General features: G+C 46.1%; 2 protein-coding genes across 3 annotated transcripts; both read right to left on the bottom strand.

The window, feature by feature from the left end:
• Positions 1–2082: 2082 nt before the first annotated feature.
• LOC109766241 (cysteine-rich receptor-like protein kinase 6) lies at positions 2083–4990 on the bottom strand. 2 transcript variants are annotated; one of them, XM_020325008.4, is made up of 7 exons: positions 4037–4990; positions 3673–3798; positions 3414–3556; positions 3126–3336; positions 2776–3013; positions 2547–2697; positions 2083–2472 (listed from the first exon to the last, which is right to left on the bottom strand). In XM_020325008.4, exons 1-7 carry the CDS (start codon positions 4884–4886, stop codon positions 2200–2202), a joined length of 1992 nt encoding a protein of 663 aa, XP_020180597.1. In that variant the 5' UTR covers positions 4887–4990; the 3' UTR covers positions 2083–2199. The 2 variants fall into 2 exon arrangements, with proteins under 2 accessions (XP_020180597.1, XP_045085784.1); XM_045229849.2 differs by having other exon boundaries at positions 3875–4912.
• Positions 4991–11065: 6075 nt separating this feature from the next.
• LOC109766243 (cysteine-rich receptor-like protein kinase 6) lies at positions 11066–14445 on the bottom strand. Its single transcript, XM_020325011.3, has 7 exons — positions 13543–14445; positions 12951–13076; positions 12709–12848; positions 12411–12621; positions 12075–12312; positions 11822–11972; positions 11066–11615 (listed from the first exon to the last, which is right to left on the bottom strand). The coding sequence occupies exons 1-7, from the start codon at positions 14414–14416 to the stop codon at positions 11361–11363; spliced, it is 1995 nt and encodes a 664-aa protein (XP_020180600.1). The 5' UTR covers positions 14417–14445; the 3' UTR covers positions 11066–11360.
• Between the last annotated feature and the right edge of the window lie 3999 nt (positions 14446–18444).

Consider the following 18444-nt stretch of genomic DNA (forward strand, 5'->3'; position numbering starts at 1 on the left):
CACGGGACACAAACGACGATTTCTATACAAGACACACTGCTCCTGCATGAGTGAGACGAAATACCGTGCATCTGGGCGCACGTTGCAAAAGCGACGTTCTCTATACAAGACAAGAACGTCTTGTCAATCATAAAACTGAAGCACCCCTGCCTCAAGTATACTAGAAGTGATAGCTGTTGCGCGTCTTCCCCACTCTTTTCCACACGTGTTGACAAAATGCTGGAAAGTAGCTACAGGAATTATGTTCATTGTGTGTTTAAATATGTTCGTTGTGTATTAAAGAAATGTTGAATGTGCATTTTATAAATGATTATATTTGAATAAATGTTCAACATAGATAAAAAAAATTCAACGCATATTGCAGAACTGTTTAACTATTCAACGTGTACTTAAAAAAGTTGACATGTATTTGAAAGTGGGAGAAAACTAAAGTAAACTAATAAACAAAAATAAAAAAGCAAAGAAAACTGATAAAACCACGCAGGGAAAAAAAGGAGAAGGTAAAAATTAGAACTAAAAATGAATAGAAAAAACAGCATATTCAAAACCCAAAAAATCGAGAAACATATTAAAAACATAGAAAAAGACAAAAAGGAAAACAAAAACTAGACAGAAAACTAGACGAAAGGTTCTTAAACCAGCCCTGCGCTCATGTGGAAGGCTCCTAAAACCGCTTGACTGGGCTGGCCCAGTCATCAGTCTCACAGTAAGCGAGGTAAAAGTGGGTGGGACTGACAAGAGAGGAGTTTTTTAAAAATTGTGAATTTTTTCCAAATCCATGTATATTTTAATTCATGAACTTTTTCTAATTTTTTTGAACTTTTATAAAATTCGCGAAGTTTTCCAAACTTATTAACTTATTTAAAATTCATGAACTTTTGAAAAATTGTTAATTTTTCAAAATTCACAAACTATTTTTCATTTTCATGGACTTTTTTAAAGCTCGAACTTTTTCAAATTTGTGAACTTTTCAAGTCAACGATCTACTAGCCATTGGTTAAAAGTCAAATTCAAGAACTTTTTTCAAATCCATGAACTATTTTTGAGTCCATGATTTTTTCAAACCCACAAACTTTTTCTCAAATTCCTTACTCTTTTTCGAATTTGTGAAGTTTTGACATGTTTGATACTTTTTTTTATCAAAATCAATGAAGTTTTGTCGAGTTCATGATTATTTTCAAATCTGCAATATTTTTATAATTCCTTGCACTTATTTTAAGTCAACTGTCAACTGTCAGTGGGTCAACCAATCAGGCAATTAGTGGTGGGTGAGCGCGAGCGATCGAGCCGCGGCCCGCTTGAGCTGCCCCGTGAGTGCCAATTAGCTGGCGGGCGCTAAAAGCGTAACTTAGGAGCTCTTAGTTTTAGGAACGTTTCGTCTAGTTTTCCGTCAAGTTTTTTCTTTGGATTTGTCTATGTTTTTAATATGTTTCTCAAATTTATGTGGGTTATGTTTTTTTTTATTTTCGTTCATTTTTTGTTCTACTTCTTCTCTTCCCTTTTTTCTGTTATTCTTATTTATTTTCATGTGCAGTTTTATCAGTTTTATTTTGATTTTTATTTTATTTTATTTATTGATTTTACTTTTTTTTAGCCTTTTCAATTTTCCAATACATGTTAACTTTTTAAAATAAACGTAGAAATTTTTTGTGTACAAGTTGAGCATTTCTCAAACACACGTTTAAAATAACAATCCATGTTGAACACTTATTCGAATATATGCTGAACTTTTATAAAATGCAAATTCAACATTTCTTTAATACACACTGAATATATTTAAACACACATTAGGGAAACACAACCATGGTTGTTGTCCAAATTAAAATGAGTGACTGTCTACCAGTTTCCCGCAAAAATTTATCCTCGAGCATGATGTCTGAATTTTTTTCATAATAGTACTCATGCTGACTTTGGCTTTAGTAATGAATAAATTTCCTTTGTTGAAATCCCTATAATGAGTAGCATTTGCGGCTGCCGAATAAACCAACTTTAAGATGGGATAAGATGCTCGATAAGTTGCTGAACAGCAAACCTGTAGTCCTCGTATGAACGAAAGACAATATGACCAGAACCCATTGGCTATTTCTGCTGAAATTGCTGCGATGAAGTAAACTCTATGATCGGGCCTGCACTGATGGGATCGACATGCTTGACCCGGTGCTTGAACTGGCAACTGAAATTGTTGCTATTAAGTAAATTCTATGAACGGGCCTGCACTGATGGGATCGACATGCTGGACCCGGTGCTTGAATTGGCACCAGCGTTTGTAGAGTAGAAGGCCGGCTTCGAGGGAGCAGGGAGTGAGAATGTGTCGCCGCCGAGCATCATGGCCACCGTCGACATCATCGGTCGGTCAGTCGGGTTGCCCTGGATGCACAAAAGCCCGACATGGATGCACCTCAACGCATCGCTCTTGTTCATGGACGGATCTGCCATCTCCAACACCGTTCCGGCCGTCCAATGCTCCCATACCTGCACAATTGTGTAACATCGATGAGCTAAGGTGCACTGCATGTTATCTACATATTCAAATAACAAGCACGTACTGTGGTCAAGAGATCTTGAGATTGATGGGAGTTGTAGCAATCACTGTTCTTCCTTCCCATCACGATCTCCAGGACCAAAACGCCGAAGCTGAACACGTCTGATTTGACTGAGTAGTTCCCACGCATCACGTACTCTGGCGCCATGTATCCACTGAACGAACAACAAAAGTTCATAGTTAGTTAGTTACCTACTGCTGGAAAACTCACTATATTTCATGCTACTACTTACTATGTGCCGACGACGCGGTTCGTCACACCCTGGGTCTGGTCTCTCCCGAAAATCTTCGCAAGGCCAAAATCCGATATCTTCGGGTTCATGTTCATGTCTAGCAAGACGTTGCTCGCTTTGAGGTCACGATGTACTACTTTGAGCTGAGAGTCTTCATGGAGGTACTGCAGGCCTCGAGCCACTCCATTTATGATCTTGTACCTCGTTTCCCAATCCAGTTTTTGACGTTTTTCTTCATCTGATTTTCCATCAATAATTAGAAAATAGTATAATTAAGATCAGTGTGATGTTACATTCTTATTTCAATCTGTGGAGCAAATGGACAATAGAATCATGGCTCAACTAGTTACCGAAAAGGATCAGGTCGAGGCTTCGGTTAGGAATAAACTCATAGATGAGCAGCCTCTCTTGTTGCTCCAAGCAGATACCGATTAGTCTAACAAGGTTCTTGTGCTTCAGTTTCGCAACCAAGGCGAGCTCATTCTTCAGCTCCTCCACTCCTTGTGTTGAGCTCTTGGAGAGTCTCTTCACCGCGATCTCATCGCCGCTTAGGAGAGTACCCTGAGCAAGAAAGTTATGATCAACCACCAATTCTCCAATGTCGTGCCTACTTGCTTCAAGATAGGTTAGTTGACTACCTTGTACACCGGGCCAAATCCGCCTTCGCCGAGTTTATTGCTTTCTGCAAAATCCTCGGTCGCAGCTCGCAAAGTTGAAATGTCAATTAACATTGACTCCACACTTTCCATGCCCTCTGCTTCATCGGTGGAATAATTTGGGTCTGTTTGAACATAGATGCCATTGCAACCACAGGACACAAGTTCATAAGTTGTTTCATTTTAGGGTTGACACTGTAATGTAGCCAGAGAATTTTGAGTGACAAAGTGACATACATACCTGGTTGCTTTGCCTTTCTCAATACCTGCCGCCTCCTCCATGAAAAGAGCCAAGCGACGAGGTTTATGGCTGCTATCATAGGCAGCAGAATGATAAGAACCATGCCAGGAACACTGTACTTTCTCCCTGTACAATTTGAGACAACACATGAAGAACTGAAATTGATTGGGGAGCAATGGATGTTGCTTGATTCATTACATACATGTAGCACTATCTGTGGGTTCAAATATAAGAGTTTTCACTGATTGTTGTGTCACCCACGTCGAGCAGAGCAGCATATGAAGCAGAGCAGAGCAGAAGAGAGGAGAAAAAAGAATGCGAAGGTGAAATATAGTAGTAGTAGTACTAGAAATCAAGAGCTCACCCTCTGCTGTCGCGGATGCAGGAGGCGTGGGCACTACGGCCGGCGCCGGCGCTCCAGAGCTCGCCGACGTTGCTGGCAGCTGCACGATCACCGGGCCATTGATGAAGGGCTTGGTCTCGTACTCGAAGCTGCATCGGGGACCAAGAAGCCTGCCCCCGATACTGTCCGTAAACTGCACCGGCAACTGCGCAATCAACTGAGCGAGGCAGTCCCGGCACCGGCCCGGCGTCAGGTCGGGGGTGCACTGCGCCCAGCTGTACACCTTGGGGAACTCCCGGTCGAGGTCGGCTTGGCCGGTGGCGTACCGGCGCGTGGAGTTGTACGCGGCGTAGTCCGCGGTGGCGTTCATGAGCGTGGCCACGGCGCGCTGGTACCGGCCCGGCTCCGACGTGGCGTTGGCGTCGTTGCGGACCGTGTAGGTGAGCTCCACGCCCAGGGGGCCGGAGTCGTCGGCGGAGAGGAACTGCACGTCGGAGTAGCGGAGCATGCAGGCGTCGTAGTAGATGACGGCTTCCTTGAAGCCGGGGCAGACGTTGGGGAGGTTGGCGAAGGCGTTGGCGAGGCAGCTGGAGCAGGCCCTGGAGTTGGCGTCCCCGCGGCAGAGCGCGAGAGCCGTGACCTTCTCCGGGACGGCGCCGGCCTCGGCGGTGGCGAAGAGGTTGGGCGACGCCGAGGCGTTCTTGGGGAGCGCGGCGGCGACGAGGTTGAGGTTCGCCTGGTACACGCTCTTGTCGTCGTATTCGCCGCTGTCGCCGCACACATGCCACGGCTCTCCTGCGGCGTGGCCGCCGGGCGCGAGCAGTGCGAAGGCAACGATGAGCACAGACAGGGCTAGACGGTGGGCCGCCATTGAGCAGCACGGTAGGAGGATGTAGCTTTTGAAGAGGGGTAAAATTTAATAGCACTCACAAGTTGCCGACCATGGCAGTTGGCACCGGAAGCCGCCATCCACTCAGTGCAACTAGGAGGGTCGTCGAACCAATCTGTGGTTGGACGGTTAGAGAAACTGTGGTATCCCTAACCCATCGGAGTTCAATCCTGATGCTCACATTTATTTTTGGATTTATTTCAGGATTTCCGGCGATGTGCATTCAATGGGAGGAGACGTTCTCGTCGACGATGAGGCGCCTACGGTGACTTCGTAAATCCCAAGATGATATGCCGGCTCAGTCTTTCGAAGGTGCTCATAGGGGTAAGGTGTACGTGTGTGTATATGAGTGCTTGTGTCTGTACTGATGTTCAAAGAAAACTAGGAAGGGTCGTGCTTAATTTGTCAACGTTTACATGTAGCAGCTGGATGTTTAATTTTCCTTGATTTAACATTTTTTCACCAATTATCTCATTGAACAGTTTTTAATCCGGATTTTTCCATTTAGCTTGCTGGTTCTTTATTTACCACATTTAGGGAAAGGGTTGCCAGCTTTTACCCCATTTAATGATCTATCACATGATTACCGTTTGTCAGATACACTACATTTGACACTTAAGTGTCTCACTATTACGTTTTAGAAGGCAATGTTTACGTTGTAATTGGTGTTTCTACATTACAAAAGTTGAATCAAGTATAAGTACCGGGCCTCCAGGGTCTGCGTTGTAATTTTTATCTTCCCAAGGTGTTCTTTATAATGTTGTTTGCTGATGAATAGAGCTGAGGGCTTTCCCGCAAAAAAAAAAAGTATCAGTGTATTCTTTTTTATTTGCAAGAGAAATTTTTAATCTATTCATCTTCAATCTTGATGGTACAAGAACACTACAGGTAATAAAAATTACAATCAGATCCATGGACCACCTAGCGACGACTACACGCATTGTAGCAAGCCGAAGGCATGCCGTTGTCATCACCCCTACCTCACCGGAGCCAATCAAACCTTGTTATAGTATACAACTAGAAAGTCGTCGTGCTAAGGCCTTGTAGGACCAACACACCAAAGCAACAACCATTGCCAAGCAAGAAAGTTGTAGATCAGAATATCAAACATGTACACAAAGACGAACAAAAACCAGATCCAAACAGATCCACCAAAGACCAGCTCCAACCGAATCCCGCGAGATCCGATGGAGACACACCTCCACATGCCTGTCGAACGCGCCATCGGCACGCGGATAGTATATGAGAGACATTATTCCTACTGAGAGACATCACCGCCGCCACACAGACCCAACCAAGATGCATAATCTAACAACAACGAGAAAGGGATCCCTCCCATCGGCGGGGGGCTGAGATACAAAATTTGATAACATCGACAAAAAATGAAGGTAGATCTAATGACTATTTCGTTCAACAAATGAAATAGCTTCTACTCCCTTCGATCCAAAATAAATGTCACAATTTTAAACTAAAGTTGTTTTCAACTAAGATTATTTCAACCTTAGTTTAAAACTGCGACACTTATTATGAATCGAAAGTAGTAGTATACATTAGCCATCTACCTATTTTTTTGTTTGTTATTAGCATTCAGGTAGAAACACAACGAGGTGATCGATTTAAAACACTCTAGCAAATTCTTCATAATATCGATTACCATCCGTGCTATGGAATGCCCTTCATAATAATATAAAGGCTACGGTGTGCGAAACGCGGCGGAAGCTATTAATTGACACTCTTCAGTGGAAAAGTGGCTCTGCCATTCACGGGTTGCAGATTGAGTCCACTATATATCATCGTCCCCAAGCTCCAAATATGGAAGCTTGCACGCTCAGTTTGAATCACGCTTCATAAATTATGCAGTTCGACAGACGTACGACAACTTTACTAGAGCGTTTTTCATTTTGATTGTGATTGTCACAACTCACACAGATGGTTATTATGACAGTCGCTTCGATATTGTTAATCTTCATACATTAGTCAAACATAACCAAAAGTTCGAGCTGTAAGGGAGGGCCGGACATTATACTCCAACACTCTCTCTCACGTCGATACTTACTTGATCAATGAATCAGAAAAAGACTCTTTAGGACAGCCAATCAACATAATCGATAAACGAATCCTAGCTATGGGTCGCACAGCCCTCGGTGGAGATCATAGAGATCAACCTCCCCGGAGGCGGCACGGCGCGGAAACGATGGTGGAGCTAGGTATAGAAACTTGCGGCTGGTATCATGTTAATCTTCATGCACTAATCAACGCAACTAAAAGTATGAACTGTGAGTGGCGGACGGACATTATACTCGAACAGATACGATATCGTTGCTAGAGTTGATTTTTTTTCTGAAAAGGAAGATAACCCCGGCCTCTGCATCAGAATCATGCATGCAACCATATATTATTAAAAACGCAAAATCCAGCAGCCGAACAAACTCAACTCGGAAATAAGACGAAAAACTAACCCTAAGGCCGAATACCTCGCGGCAGTAATTTCCCCAGATAGTCACTAACCCTATGTTACAAGACACAACAGAGATAAAAAATACACAACTCCTAGGCTATGCCTTCGAGAAGGAATCGCCGCACGTGCGTCGATGATGGCGAGTCCACCACAAAGTTGAACTTGAGATTCTCATCCCCAATGCCAAGCTTCAATTCATCACCTTCAACAAGGACACGACGGAGGCGCGCAACGACATAGCCCGATCTGAGATCTTGTCTTTCCACCGAAGTGCATAAAATCATCGATGAAGCCTCCTGTACCATCCGCCCTTATCCGTCTACCGACGCCTCGATAGCCGGATACCTCTGGAGAAGACAATGGAAGACAAAGATGTCCCATACCGCCTGCCTCCTGCTACTGCCGCACCACCTTCGATCCAACAACACCAGGCTAAACATGAGCCCTCCACCAAAGCCACCGTGCATCACCTGCCGATAGCAGGCATGACTTGACGTCTCCACATAAGATGCCGTGCATAACATTCGCCGGTAGCGCATCCACCGGTGGCTTTACCTGCCGGCGACAGGCATTGCCTGTCAACTCCAAAAGAGTCACATGTATCACCTGCTGAGCCGCATTGAACCCGATCTGTTGATGGAAGGGACGTCCCATACCACCACCAGCCTCAGAAGGCCGTCACCACCTCGAGATCCAGACTTGAGTCGGCCACATGACCCCGGAGTCCGCCGACGTTCATGAAGAGGGGCCGCAGCCCTGATTCCGGGTGCTACAGGGAGCACCCACCGTCGCGCCAGCCGCTGTCGTCGCCCATACAACGGCAGCCGCCGCCGCGATCCCGCTTCAAGCGCCGTCGACGCCGGAGGAAGCTCCGGCCGCCATGCGCGTCCTGCGACGAGCACGGAAACGGGATCCCAAGATCCGCTGCCAACGGTGCCGCCACAAGGACCCATCACCTGGCCCGTCATCCCTGATGAAGGGGACGCCGCCACCAACATGGCCGGATCCGGGCCAGTCGTTGCCATCGCAACCGCCAAGACCGGATCCAGGCCGGACGCCGCCGCCGCCACTGTCGGCCATGCCCAGCCCCACCACCATCCTCTGATCACACCCAGCCGATCACCACATCACGCCCAGCCAAACTCCACCCGCGCCGCCAAGTGCCGCTGCGCCGCCGTGGCTTGGATCAGGATGGCGCCATCGCTGAATCCGTCGTCCCGCGCCGCGCGACATCGAACGAGGAGAGGAGAGATCCCCGCCGCCGCCTACGCCGACCAGATCAGCGGCGCGCATTAGCGGCGGCGAGGGAGGGAGCTGGAGGAGGCCTAGCCCCGGCGGCGGCTAGGGTTTGCCCCCTCGGTTGCTCGCCGAAGCGACGCGAGGGGGTACGTGAGTTCTGTTTGAGTGGCGCCGCGACGACCACCTGTAGGTACTCGTGATAGAATATCTACCTACGACCGTATACTCGACGTGCTGCTAGAGTCTATCTAGCCATACCTCTCAGCTTGACTTTGAAGTCCACATAGTCTGCCGGACGAGCCGGGACGCTAGGAAACCATGGAATTCCCGAGTGGCAGTCCGTATCATCGTGTAGACAGAGCGGAATCCCGCGGGGTCAAAGTCCTCAAGGCAGGCGGCTACGAAATCATGCGTCAACCAAATATTTTCACAAGTGTTTAGAAATCATCTTTGGCTGAACCTCACCGGCGACGACCCATACGACACCGCGACGCAATTGGCGATGCAAGTTGTTGCGTTCCGTTTTGCCGTCCATGCAGAAACGGCCGGATCATTGTTTAACAAGTCACATCGTCGTCCACTAGACCACGGGCACGGCTGCGCATCTTGCCAAACAATGGATTACTAATTCTTTAGCCGGTACTTGGTCTTCACATAAGATGCTTAATTTTGACACGGATGGCTTTGCCACTTGCGCGGGCGGCTGATCAACTTTGACTCGTCCTTTGGTTTCCACTCGAGGACCCACTCGTGGAAAACTGGCGCGTCGAGGATTGTGGTGAAGCCAATGGACTGGTTCGTCTCGCCGGGTAGGTTGAGCATGGTGGTGGGGGACATAAGGGAATCTCTATGCGGACCCTTTTAAACCGCCCGTATATGTTTAGACCATGTGGTCCGGACGTGTTTTTGTCATTCAATACGGTCCTGTATCCGTCTGCCAGCGGGGCCGAAAGTCTTTTTTTTTTCTCGCAAACCAGAGGAGGGGCTTTGCGGACGTCCGAACCGCTGCCACACACGTGTCCGACAACTCTGCCCCACCCACCCACCCACCCCACCCCCATCTCCTACGCTTTCTATCTAACACCCGTGCCGCTTCTCACCCCGCATTCATGCCGGTTTAGAGCATGCAACATCCGACATTGATGCCGCGTGATGTGACCGGACGTGAGGGTGGCACTGACAGACGCGACCTCTCGGACGACGGCGCTTTAATGCGGACGCAGCATCCTGAGAAACCAACTCTGGCTGTTGCGCCACAATGAAGCGGGTTGACCATCTGTTCGGCTGCCTTGGCCACGGCTATTTAAGCCCATCGTCGATGTCGTGCACAAAGTACTCTGATGCACATGTCTTGGGCCTCGACACCGACAGACGGCTCCGGAGGATCGTGGCGACACCGTCTTGCTCTTCCACGGCCGGCTCCTCCGCAAAGGAGGAGATCGTCATCTCGTTCGGCGATGAGGAGGACCAGCACCGCAACATCGGTGTCGCCGCCGCAGACGCTCGTCCTCTCGCAGGACGCGGTGTATGCGATGAAGGATACTAGTTACAAGGAGCAGATGAAGCTGATGCTCCGTCGCTCACTCCTCCACATCCATGGTCTGGCGGCGCAACCGGAGACGCTTCTCCGTGTTGTCAAGCCGGAGCCCGCTTCCCCTTCCCAGTCTCCCCGCCGCATCCTTGAAATTACCCGGGATAGTTTGCTAGGGTATTTTGGATTGCTTTTGCTTCTCTTGGGTTGTCTTTGTGGACTACTCGTAACAAATTTATGATTGAGCATTTCTTTTCCAAACTGTCATACTAACTAATTGTTTTAAATGGTTGTCTTTATTCAGTAGTGGAGTCCTCTCGCTAAAGCCTTGGATGTTGATGGTGTTGCATTGATGGTTTCCAAGATCCGCGCCTCCACTATCACCCTATATTAAGGCCCTGTTTGGTTCATAAGTCCTAAGACTTTTTTTAGTCCCAACTTATAAGTCCCAAGTCCTTAAAAAGTCCCTACCTGTTTGGTTCCTGGGACTTAACATGGACTAAAAGACCATATTACAACTATAAGTCCCTATAAGACTCTCCTTGAGAGTCTTATTTCATAAGTCCCAAATGCCCACTTTAAGTCCCTATAAGTCCCTCCTGTTTGGTTTAGATGGGACTTATAGGGACTTTTTTAAGTCACTAAACCAATAAGTCACACCCTCTAACCCATGACCCCCCGTGGAGAACCGTCGCAAAGTTTATGTGTTTATTCTCAGGCCTACGCATCCTTTGGTTTGATCGTTTAGGATTTGTACGTGGCTTGTTTGCCGTGAACTTTTTTATCTATGCCTTCCTGTTGAACCTTGTTCTGAACCTTGCCATAATGTCTTTATTTATAAAGTCGGCCTCCTGCCTTTTTTCTAAAAAAATGAACACGGTGGCTCTACATGTTTATCCATACATACCAACACACACGTGTCCAGCGAGTCAATAAAAACCACACTTTAGCAGAAATGCATGTATGTAGCGAGTGCACCACAATGTTATTTAGTCATTGACTCAATAAACCCACTTTAGTGCCGGAGCAATTTTAACATGACCCCTCTAACCTCTTCTTTTCACACGGGAGGTAAGAAGGTAAGAGTTACTCAGAATCACTACTTCATAAAATCAATAGCTCTGGTCTATTATACACTTTTAGTAAAAGAGAAGGTACGAGGGCCCGTGTTAAAACTGCTCAGAGAGCCGACCTCTTTAATTTTCAACTCAAGAACATGTTAATTGTGCTAAGTTGACGCGATGCCAAAGTTGTCGCTAGCCTTCTGGACGTAGAACGCCGGCTTAGATGGGGCAGAGAGAGGCACGGTATCGCTTCCGAGCATCATGACCACAGACGACATAAGCGGTCGATCAGCCGGGTTTTCTTGAACACACAGAAGCGCTATATGGATGCATCTTAGTACGCCGCTCTCTGAGAAGCTGGTGTTCATGCACGGATCCATCATGCCCAACACCGTTGTGGCCATCCAACGCTCCCATATCTGCACCATTTTTAGTAGCCATGAGCTTAAAAGTCTAAGTGCATGTTTTCACCCGTTTTTCTCTAATTAACCAGAAAGCTCTTTTCTTAATTAATGAAATGGATAAATCTTTGCCTCGTTAGAAAAAAAACTGTGGCCTACTAAGTGGTTAACACGTTGTTCTCTAGTAATAATGGTGATTAGATATTCGAACAACAAGCACATACCACATTCAGAAGATCTTGAGATTTCTCAGAATTACAGTAGTCATTGTTCTTCCTTCCCGTCACAATCTCAAGAACCATGACGCCGAAGCTGAATGAATCAGATTTCACGGAGTAGTTCCCACGCATCACGTACTCCGGCGCCATATATCCGCTGTAAGAACATGGTGGGGTACATTATATTTGGTTACTTACCACTAGATTATTAAGCAACATACCACTTGGATTAGCCTGATATGAGTGTTATAGTACTTACTATGTGCCGACGACATGTTTCGTTATTCCATGGGTCTGGTCTTGCCCAAATAGTCTCGCAATTCCAAAATCTGATATCTTTGGATTCATTTCTTTGTCAAGCAAGATGTTGCTAGCTTTGAGATCACGGTGGACCACTCTGAGCTGGGAGTCTTCATGGAGGTATTGCAGTCCTCGAGCTATTCCATTAATGATCTTGTACCTCGTTTCCCAATCCAGTTCTACATGTTTCTCAGCATCTGCTTTTTATAAATAAATGGACATAGAATATATTAATGTCGAATATGTAGAGAGAAGGAGGCCGTAATTGACTTGAGCATGCTTCAGTTGTAAGTACCAAAAAGGAAGAGGTCGAGGCTTCGGTTAGGAACGAACTCGTAGACAAGAAGCCTCTCTTGTTGCTCCAAGCAGACGCCAAGAAGTGTGACAAGGTTCTTGTGCCTAAGCTTTGCAACCAAAGAGAGTTCATTTTTGAGCTCCTCTACTCCTTGTGTTGAGCTCTTCAATAGTCTCTTCACTGCTATTTCGTCGCCGTCTGGAAGAATACCCTAAAAGATTGAACCAAAGTTAAGCTCAATTAACAAAATCTCAAGATGGTTGGCAATTTATATAGTAGAAATATGTCTATTTAGCACCTTGTACACCGCACCAAATCCGCCATCACCAAGCTTGTTGCTATCTGCAAAATCCCCGGTTGCAACCCGCAAGGTTGAAATGTCAATCAACATCGAGTCTACACTTTGATTGTCCTCCTCGTCGGCGAAATAACTGGGATCTGTTTAATGGTGGATAACAATGTCACAACGAGTACATAGTCTAGGTCGTTTTGGGTCCTTTGAAATCTTTCCCGTTGTAAATTGGTGAATTTTGCACATACCTGACTGTTTTGTTTTTGGTAGTGGCCGCTTCCTTCTCCAGAAAAAGAAGCAAGCCACAAAGTTTATGGCAGCTAGAGTAGGCAGCAGAATAATAAGAACCATGCCAGGGACACTGTATTTTCTCCCTGTGAATTGAGCAATGTACAAGAACAATGTCAGCTCAAATGGAAAATGTGTTAGAAAGAGGATTTTTTTTCTTCATACTTCTCTCTAAATTTGGATTGCTATCTCATTTGATTTGTAAATTGGAACCATTTTTTCTCTAGGCGCTCTAACCTGAAAGTATTTTCCACATGGCTCCTTTTGTTAGAAGCTAGGTACAGAAATGTTATTATAGCGTACTATAAAAAAACATCTAGTTAATTTAACCTCCTCCAAAAGTACACACAAATAAATGCGGGTTTTTTTTTTGTTCATTGCCAAAATTTGCCAATTCTTTTTCATTTTTTTGTTAGAATATGAATCGTAAAGTATAGAAGTCTGATTGGTCCGTTGCCAAAGTTTGGCAACACTGAATTGTTTGTTGTCGATCACTGTGCCAAATCGTTGGCAAGGCAAATGCAAGCAGGCTGGGTGAAAATTAAAGCTCACCTTGTGTGGATGCCGTCGCCGGCGCCGGCGTCAAACCCGTGGGTACCGCAACAGGCGCAGGAGCAGGCGCCGGTGCTTGGGTGCTCGGTGATGGTGCTGGCAGGCGCACCATGACAGGGCCATCAAAGAAGGAATAGGTCTGGTACCGGAAGCTGCACCTGACCTGAAGAGCTCTGGCTCCTGTACTGTCCACGAACACCTCCGGCAACAACACCATGATCTTGGCGAGGCACCGCCAGCACTGCGGCGCGGTGAGGTCGGGCGTGCACTGCGCCCAGCTGTAGATCTTGGGGAACTCCAGGTCGAAGTCGGCCTCACCGGAGGCGTACCGGCGCGTGGAGTTGTACGCGGCGTAGTCTGCGGTGGCGTTCACGAGCCTGGCCACGAGGCGGTTGAACTGTCCCTTCTCCGACGTGACATTCGTGTACTCCCAGAACCTATACGTCAGCGCCGCCACCGGCGCGGGGTCCTGGGAGGCGTTGGAGTAGTGGAGCGTGCAAGAGTCGTAGTACATGGTGGCCACTTTGCTGTAGTCGCACACGTTGGGCAGGTCCCGGAAGGCCTGGGCGAGGCAGCTGTGGCAGGACGTGGCGTTGGCGTCGCCGCGGCAGAGCGCGAGGCCCCAGACCTTGTCCGGGGCCGCGCCGGCCTCGGCGGTGGCGAAGAGGTCTGGGGACGCCGAGGCGTTCTTGGGGAGCGAGGCGGCGAGGAGGTTGATGTTGGCCAGGTACTTGCTGCCGGCCGCGAATTGGTCGTCGCCGCAAACCTGCCACGGGTATCCCGCGGCGTGGTGCACCAGCAGGGCGGCTACGGCGACGATGGCCACGGACAGGACAAGCCGGTGAGACATCATCCTCGGCCTTGTGGCGGGCATGGTGGAACGAGCAAATGTTGGAACGTATGTTTTGCAAGACGGGGGGATTAAACTTGCTAGTGCCTGCCTAGTGCACGTCCTTTTCGACGACCACGGCAACTGGTAAAGCAAGTGTCTTTCAAAAAAAAAAAAAAAAACTGGCAAAGCAAGTCCGTGTCCGTTTTCTGCATAGTATAAAATTAAGCAAGATGTTGGAACGTATGTTTTGCAGACGGGGGAATGAAACTTGCTAGTGCCTAGTGCCTGCCTAGTGAACGTCCTTGTCGAACGACCATGGCAACTGGCAAAGCAAGTCCTTGTCCGTTTTCTGCAACTAAGCAAGTACTTAGTGTAAAAAACGCTTTTATATTATAGGACGGCGAGAGTAGCAATCTTCCGTTAATGAAAGGAGAAAACTGGACGGGTGAACCTTTTCCATTCCACTGAATGTAGTCGCAAAAGGTGGCTTGGAGTTCAGTTGAATTGAAGGGATTTTACCAGTTTGGATGCACATGACTCATCATTCCGCAAAGCCATGGACCAAACCGTGCGTCAAAGTCCAATGTGTATGCGTCGAGTCAAAGTTCTATCTATCTACATACTCATACTAATACTACTACTACTACTACTACTACTACTACTATTGTTATTATTAATAATACTACTACTATTATTATTATTATTATTAAATTATCTCAGTCGTTAGTTTAAAACATTGACGACTGAGATTTAAAATATGTAGTGTTACATACAAATATCAAATATCATCATGCGCAAACAGTTTGACATGTCTCCTCCAAAAACCAAAAGTTTGACACGACTCATATGCCTTCCCTTTAGAAAAAGGTGTACGAGACAATCATCCGTAAGCATAAGTTTGGTATTGCAAAATACAGCAGCCAACTACTCCCATGTGAGAATCCCAACACCCCACCAAAACAGTCCGAGAACAAAAAGAAAGTCCAAGCACAATACGCATCATTATCTGGACTCCCTTTTTGTGTTAAAAAAACAACACGGATTCTTTCTTTAGTTAGTGCTTCACGATGGGATAAAATATTTTCTATCAGATTAAAAAAGAAAAATAAATGTGTATGTACACAGCAAAAACTGTGGGGCCAGTTTTTTTGGCAAAATACTTTCATTTAAAAATAATAAAGATGTTACCAGTAATAAATCATGCATGGACAACTCAAACTAGAAATACGTGGACATCTCTTAGTGCAAATAATTTATATTTACATTCTCGCATTTTGTAGTAATGAATCATGATGTATGTTATTTTTTTTGTAATGGATCATGTATGTTCTAATTACAATGGTTGAAGTTCAATATATCGACGGCAAGAATTAAGGCATACAAATTCTTCAGTATAAAGTAGCTATTCTTCATGAAAAAATAGTCCCGAGAAGGACACGGGAAAGCATATACATTGTACATACATAAGATAAATACGCTGTACTGTTGCGAATATGAGGCACATAAGTAAACATATTGTCAATGCCTAAAACTTTGACCACTATAAGATATGCAGAAGTATAGTGATTGGACATGTAAAATCAACTTTCATTCTCATACGTTTATGCCATACGCCATTTTACTATATTTTTTATGTATCATAAATAAATATTGCGGCTAAAATTGTGAACTGGAAACTGTGAATAATCAACTGTGCCATATGTTTTGGAGCGGATATAACAGTATATAACTCTATAATTAAATGGAGCAGATCGACATGTACACCATCATGAAAGAGTCACAAAACTCTAGACAAAACTATGAATATCCCGATCATTTGTGCTCAATGACTTTGGTTTATAGTAGTAATTGAGTTCAAGGAGACTAATGGAGTGATAAGTGAATACCTATTTTTAGACCATGGAACAAAAGCTCGGTAGTTATTTCCTTTAGTCGACCTGCCCAACTATTTGGGCCAAGCTCCGCCACTCCCTCCTAGTCAGAGCTCCATGCAAAGGATCGAGCCAAACAATGGGTGCAAAAATACAAGGACGAGTCTTTCTAACAAAATCATCACCGCACCAGGAACAAGTGCAAGATTTCCACACTTCTCAAGAGCACACGCAAGGAGATGAGGGGGGAGGTACTTACTAGATTCAGGGCAACTTCTTTCCGGCATAGAAGTTGATCTTCATGATTCCCCTCGAAGTGGAGCATGGTGATGCCCTCCCATGACAGAGGGACCGATGACTTTAGTTCTGCCGTCACCCATACCAGGGTCTCCTCGAAGGATGGGTGCCCCTTCGCAAACAATCCCCCTCGCTCCTTCACCATAGTTCGAGAGAGCGCTAGCCTCGCCAGATTTTCCCTCTCTTTAGCTTCGTTCTCCACCTCTCTTTGTTTTGTTTGACAAATGCGGTATACCCTCGATGATAATGGGATTTGTTACTACCAACTACGATGCATGGATAATTAGGTACGTACCGGATATGCGATACGGAGACACATCTGATACGTCAATTTTAAAAAAATTAGGATACATGGCTACGTTTACAATATAAATGAGACACATATTACCATACAAAAAATATTTTAAAAATGTGAAAATAAGGAGTTTTTATGAGAAACGTATCTTTTTTATTCAAGTGATGAAGTCTTTCAGCTAATGCTCCAAGTTTCATTTTGATCATATGAGATTCTAAATGGAAATATGGCATCAAAACAGAGTAAATTAGTTAGTTGTAAATACAAATAAAATTAAGAAATAGTTAGATACATCATGCTTTTCCTTATCTAAAAGGTGGCACAGCAGTATCCCATGTGTATCAATATTAGTTTATTAAAAAAATCAAAGAATACGTATCGAACTGTATCGAGCTAGTATCAAAGTATCAGGGCAGTATCCGTCATGCATTTTGAACTATCCGCGCAATGTAGCCTGCCAGTCCTCCCACGTCTTCTTTTCTTTTTGTAGAAAGTATGCTTGTATTCAAAACAGAAAATAATACAAAGTTCTTAACCTGTACAAGGACACCCTAACAGAATAACAAAGAGCACCCTAAAACAACCTAAAACACGAAGATGTTGTGTGTCATCATCTATGAACCTTGTGAGAACAACCCTGCAACATAAGAATCTGCACCCATAGCCAAGCAAGTCATCATCTTCAACCACAACATAATCATCGCCACGCTGGTCCTCCTTTTCTTTGCTCCGACGCTGAAAAGATAAGGACACACAAGTGCAGCCAACACACCTGCAACAACCTTCACCATATGTGGCTTTGAGTATCGCTAGATGTGCCCTTTCCATATGAAAGTGAACTAGGATCCGGTTTCGGCGCCGCGGCAGAGCCAATCGCCCGGGCGAATCATCCGGACCAAGCAGGACATCCCTCTAGCAGCAGTACAAAGAAGGAGGAAGAACAACATCAGAAAAATCATACCAACGATGAGGAAGAATAATCTCCATCTCCACGCAACCACATCCCTTCCGATGACCAACCCAACTAGTGTCGGTCGATCTCCAGACAACATAGCCCGCGACCTCAACGAGTTCCGGGGATCCCCCACCCCATTGGCTCCTAGACCAAGGCAAGAGCCCCATTTGACTGCAAACGGAGCCTAGGAAAACTTATTCAGACACGACGACACCGCGATTGCTTCAGCAACTCCCTCAACCCTAACCAAACTGAGAACACACCCGACCCACAGATCTGAGGTTCCCCCTCCCTCCCATCGCCAGAGCGGCCGACGAAGGGAGAGGGAACCAGCGGCGGCGTCGGGGGCATGCAAAGGGACCCGCTCGCCTCCTGTTTGCCTGGCTCGGGCCCTCGTCTCATGTACCAACTGCCTGATCCTCCCACATCTGCATGCGTGATCTTCCGTCGGTAGAGGGGGACATCAGGACATGCCATGGCTTTCTCTCTCGGAGTGACGAGGAGAGAGGACATCGTGGTGAGGCGCCGACAGCGGCGCCGGCAGGGACAGGTTGGGCACACCGACGAGAGCTGTCATGCGGGTCCGAATCTTGTGTGCACTCCTGATGCCCTGTTGGATAGGGCTGATGACTCGTCCACTTGCCAGTCATGA

Source organism: Aegilops tauschii, chromosome 1 (genome assembly GCF_002575655.3).
Source record: "Aegilops tauschii subsp. strangulata cultivar AL8/78 chromosome 1, Aet v6.0, whole genome shotgun sequence".
NCBI lineage: Eukaryota > Viridiplantae > Streptophyta > Magnoliopsida > Poales > Poaceae > Aegilops > Aegilops tauschii.

Bases quoted from the DNA above. Each gene is read 5' to 3' on its own strand.
- LOC109766241 (XM_045229849.2), bottom strand. From the start codon at position 4,886: ATGGCGGCCCACCGTCTAGCCCTGTCTGTGCTCATCGTTGCCTTCGCA. The intron at 3,799-3,874 runs GTATGTAATGAA...CAAATTGTACAG, and splicing joins ACCCACAGATAGTGCTACAT to GGAGAAAGTACAGTGTTCCT. The intron at 3,014-3,125 runs GTAACTAGTTGA...ATGGAAAATCAG, and splicing joins CCTCGACCTGATCCTTTTCG to ATGAAGAAAAACGTCAAAAA.
- LOC109766243 (XM_020325011.3), bottom strand. From the start codon at position 14,416: ATGCCCGCCACAAGGCCGAGGATGATGTCTCACCGGCTTGTCCTGTCC. The intron at 12,622-12,708 runs GTGCTAAATAGA...TCAATCTTTTAG, and splicing joins GATTTGGTGCGGTGTACAAG to GGTATTCTTCCAGACGGCGA. The intron at 11,616-11,821 runs GTATGTGCTTGT...AAAATGGTGCAG, and splicing joins CTCAAGATCTTCTGAATGTG to ATATGGGAGCGTTGGATGGC.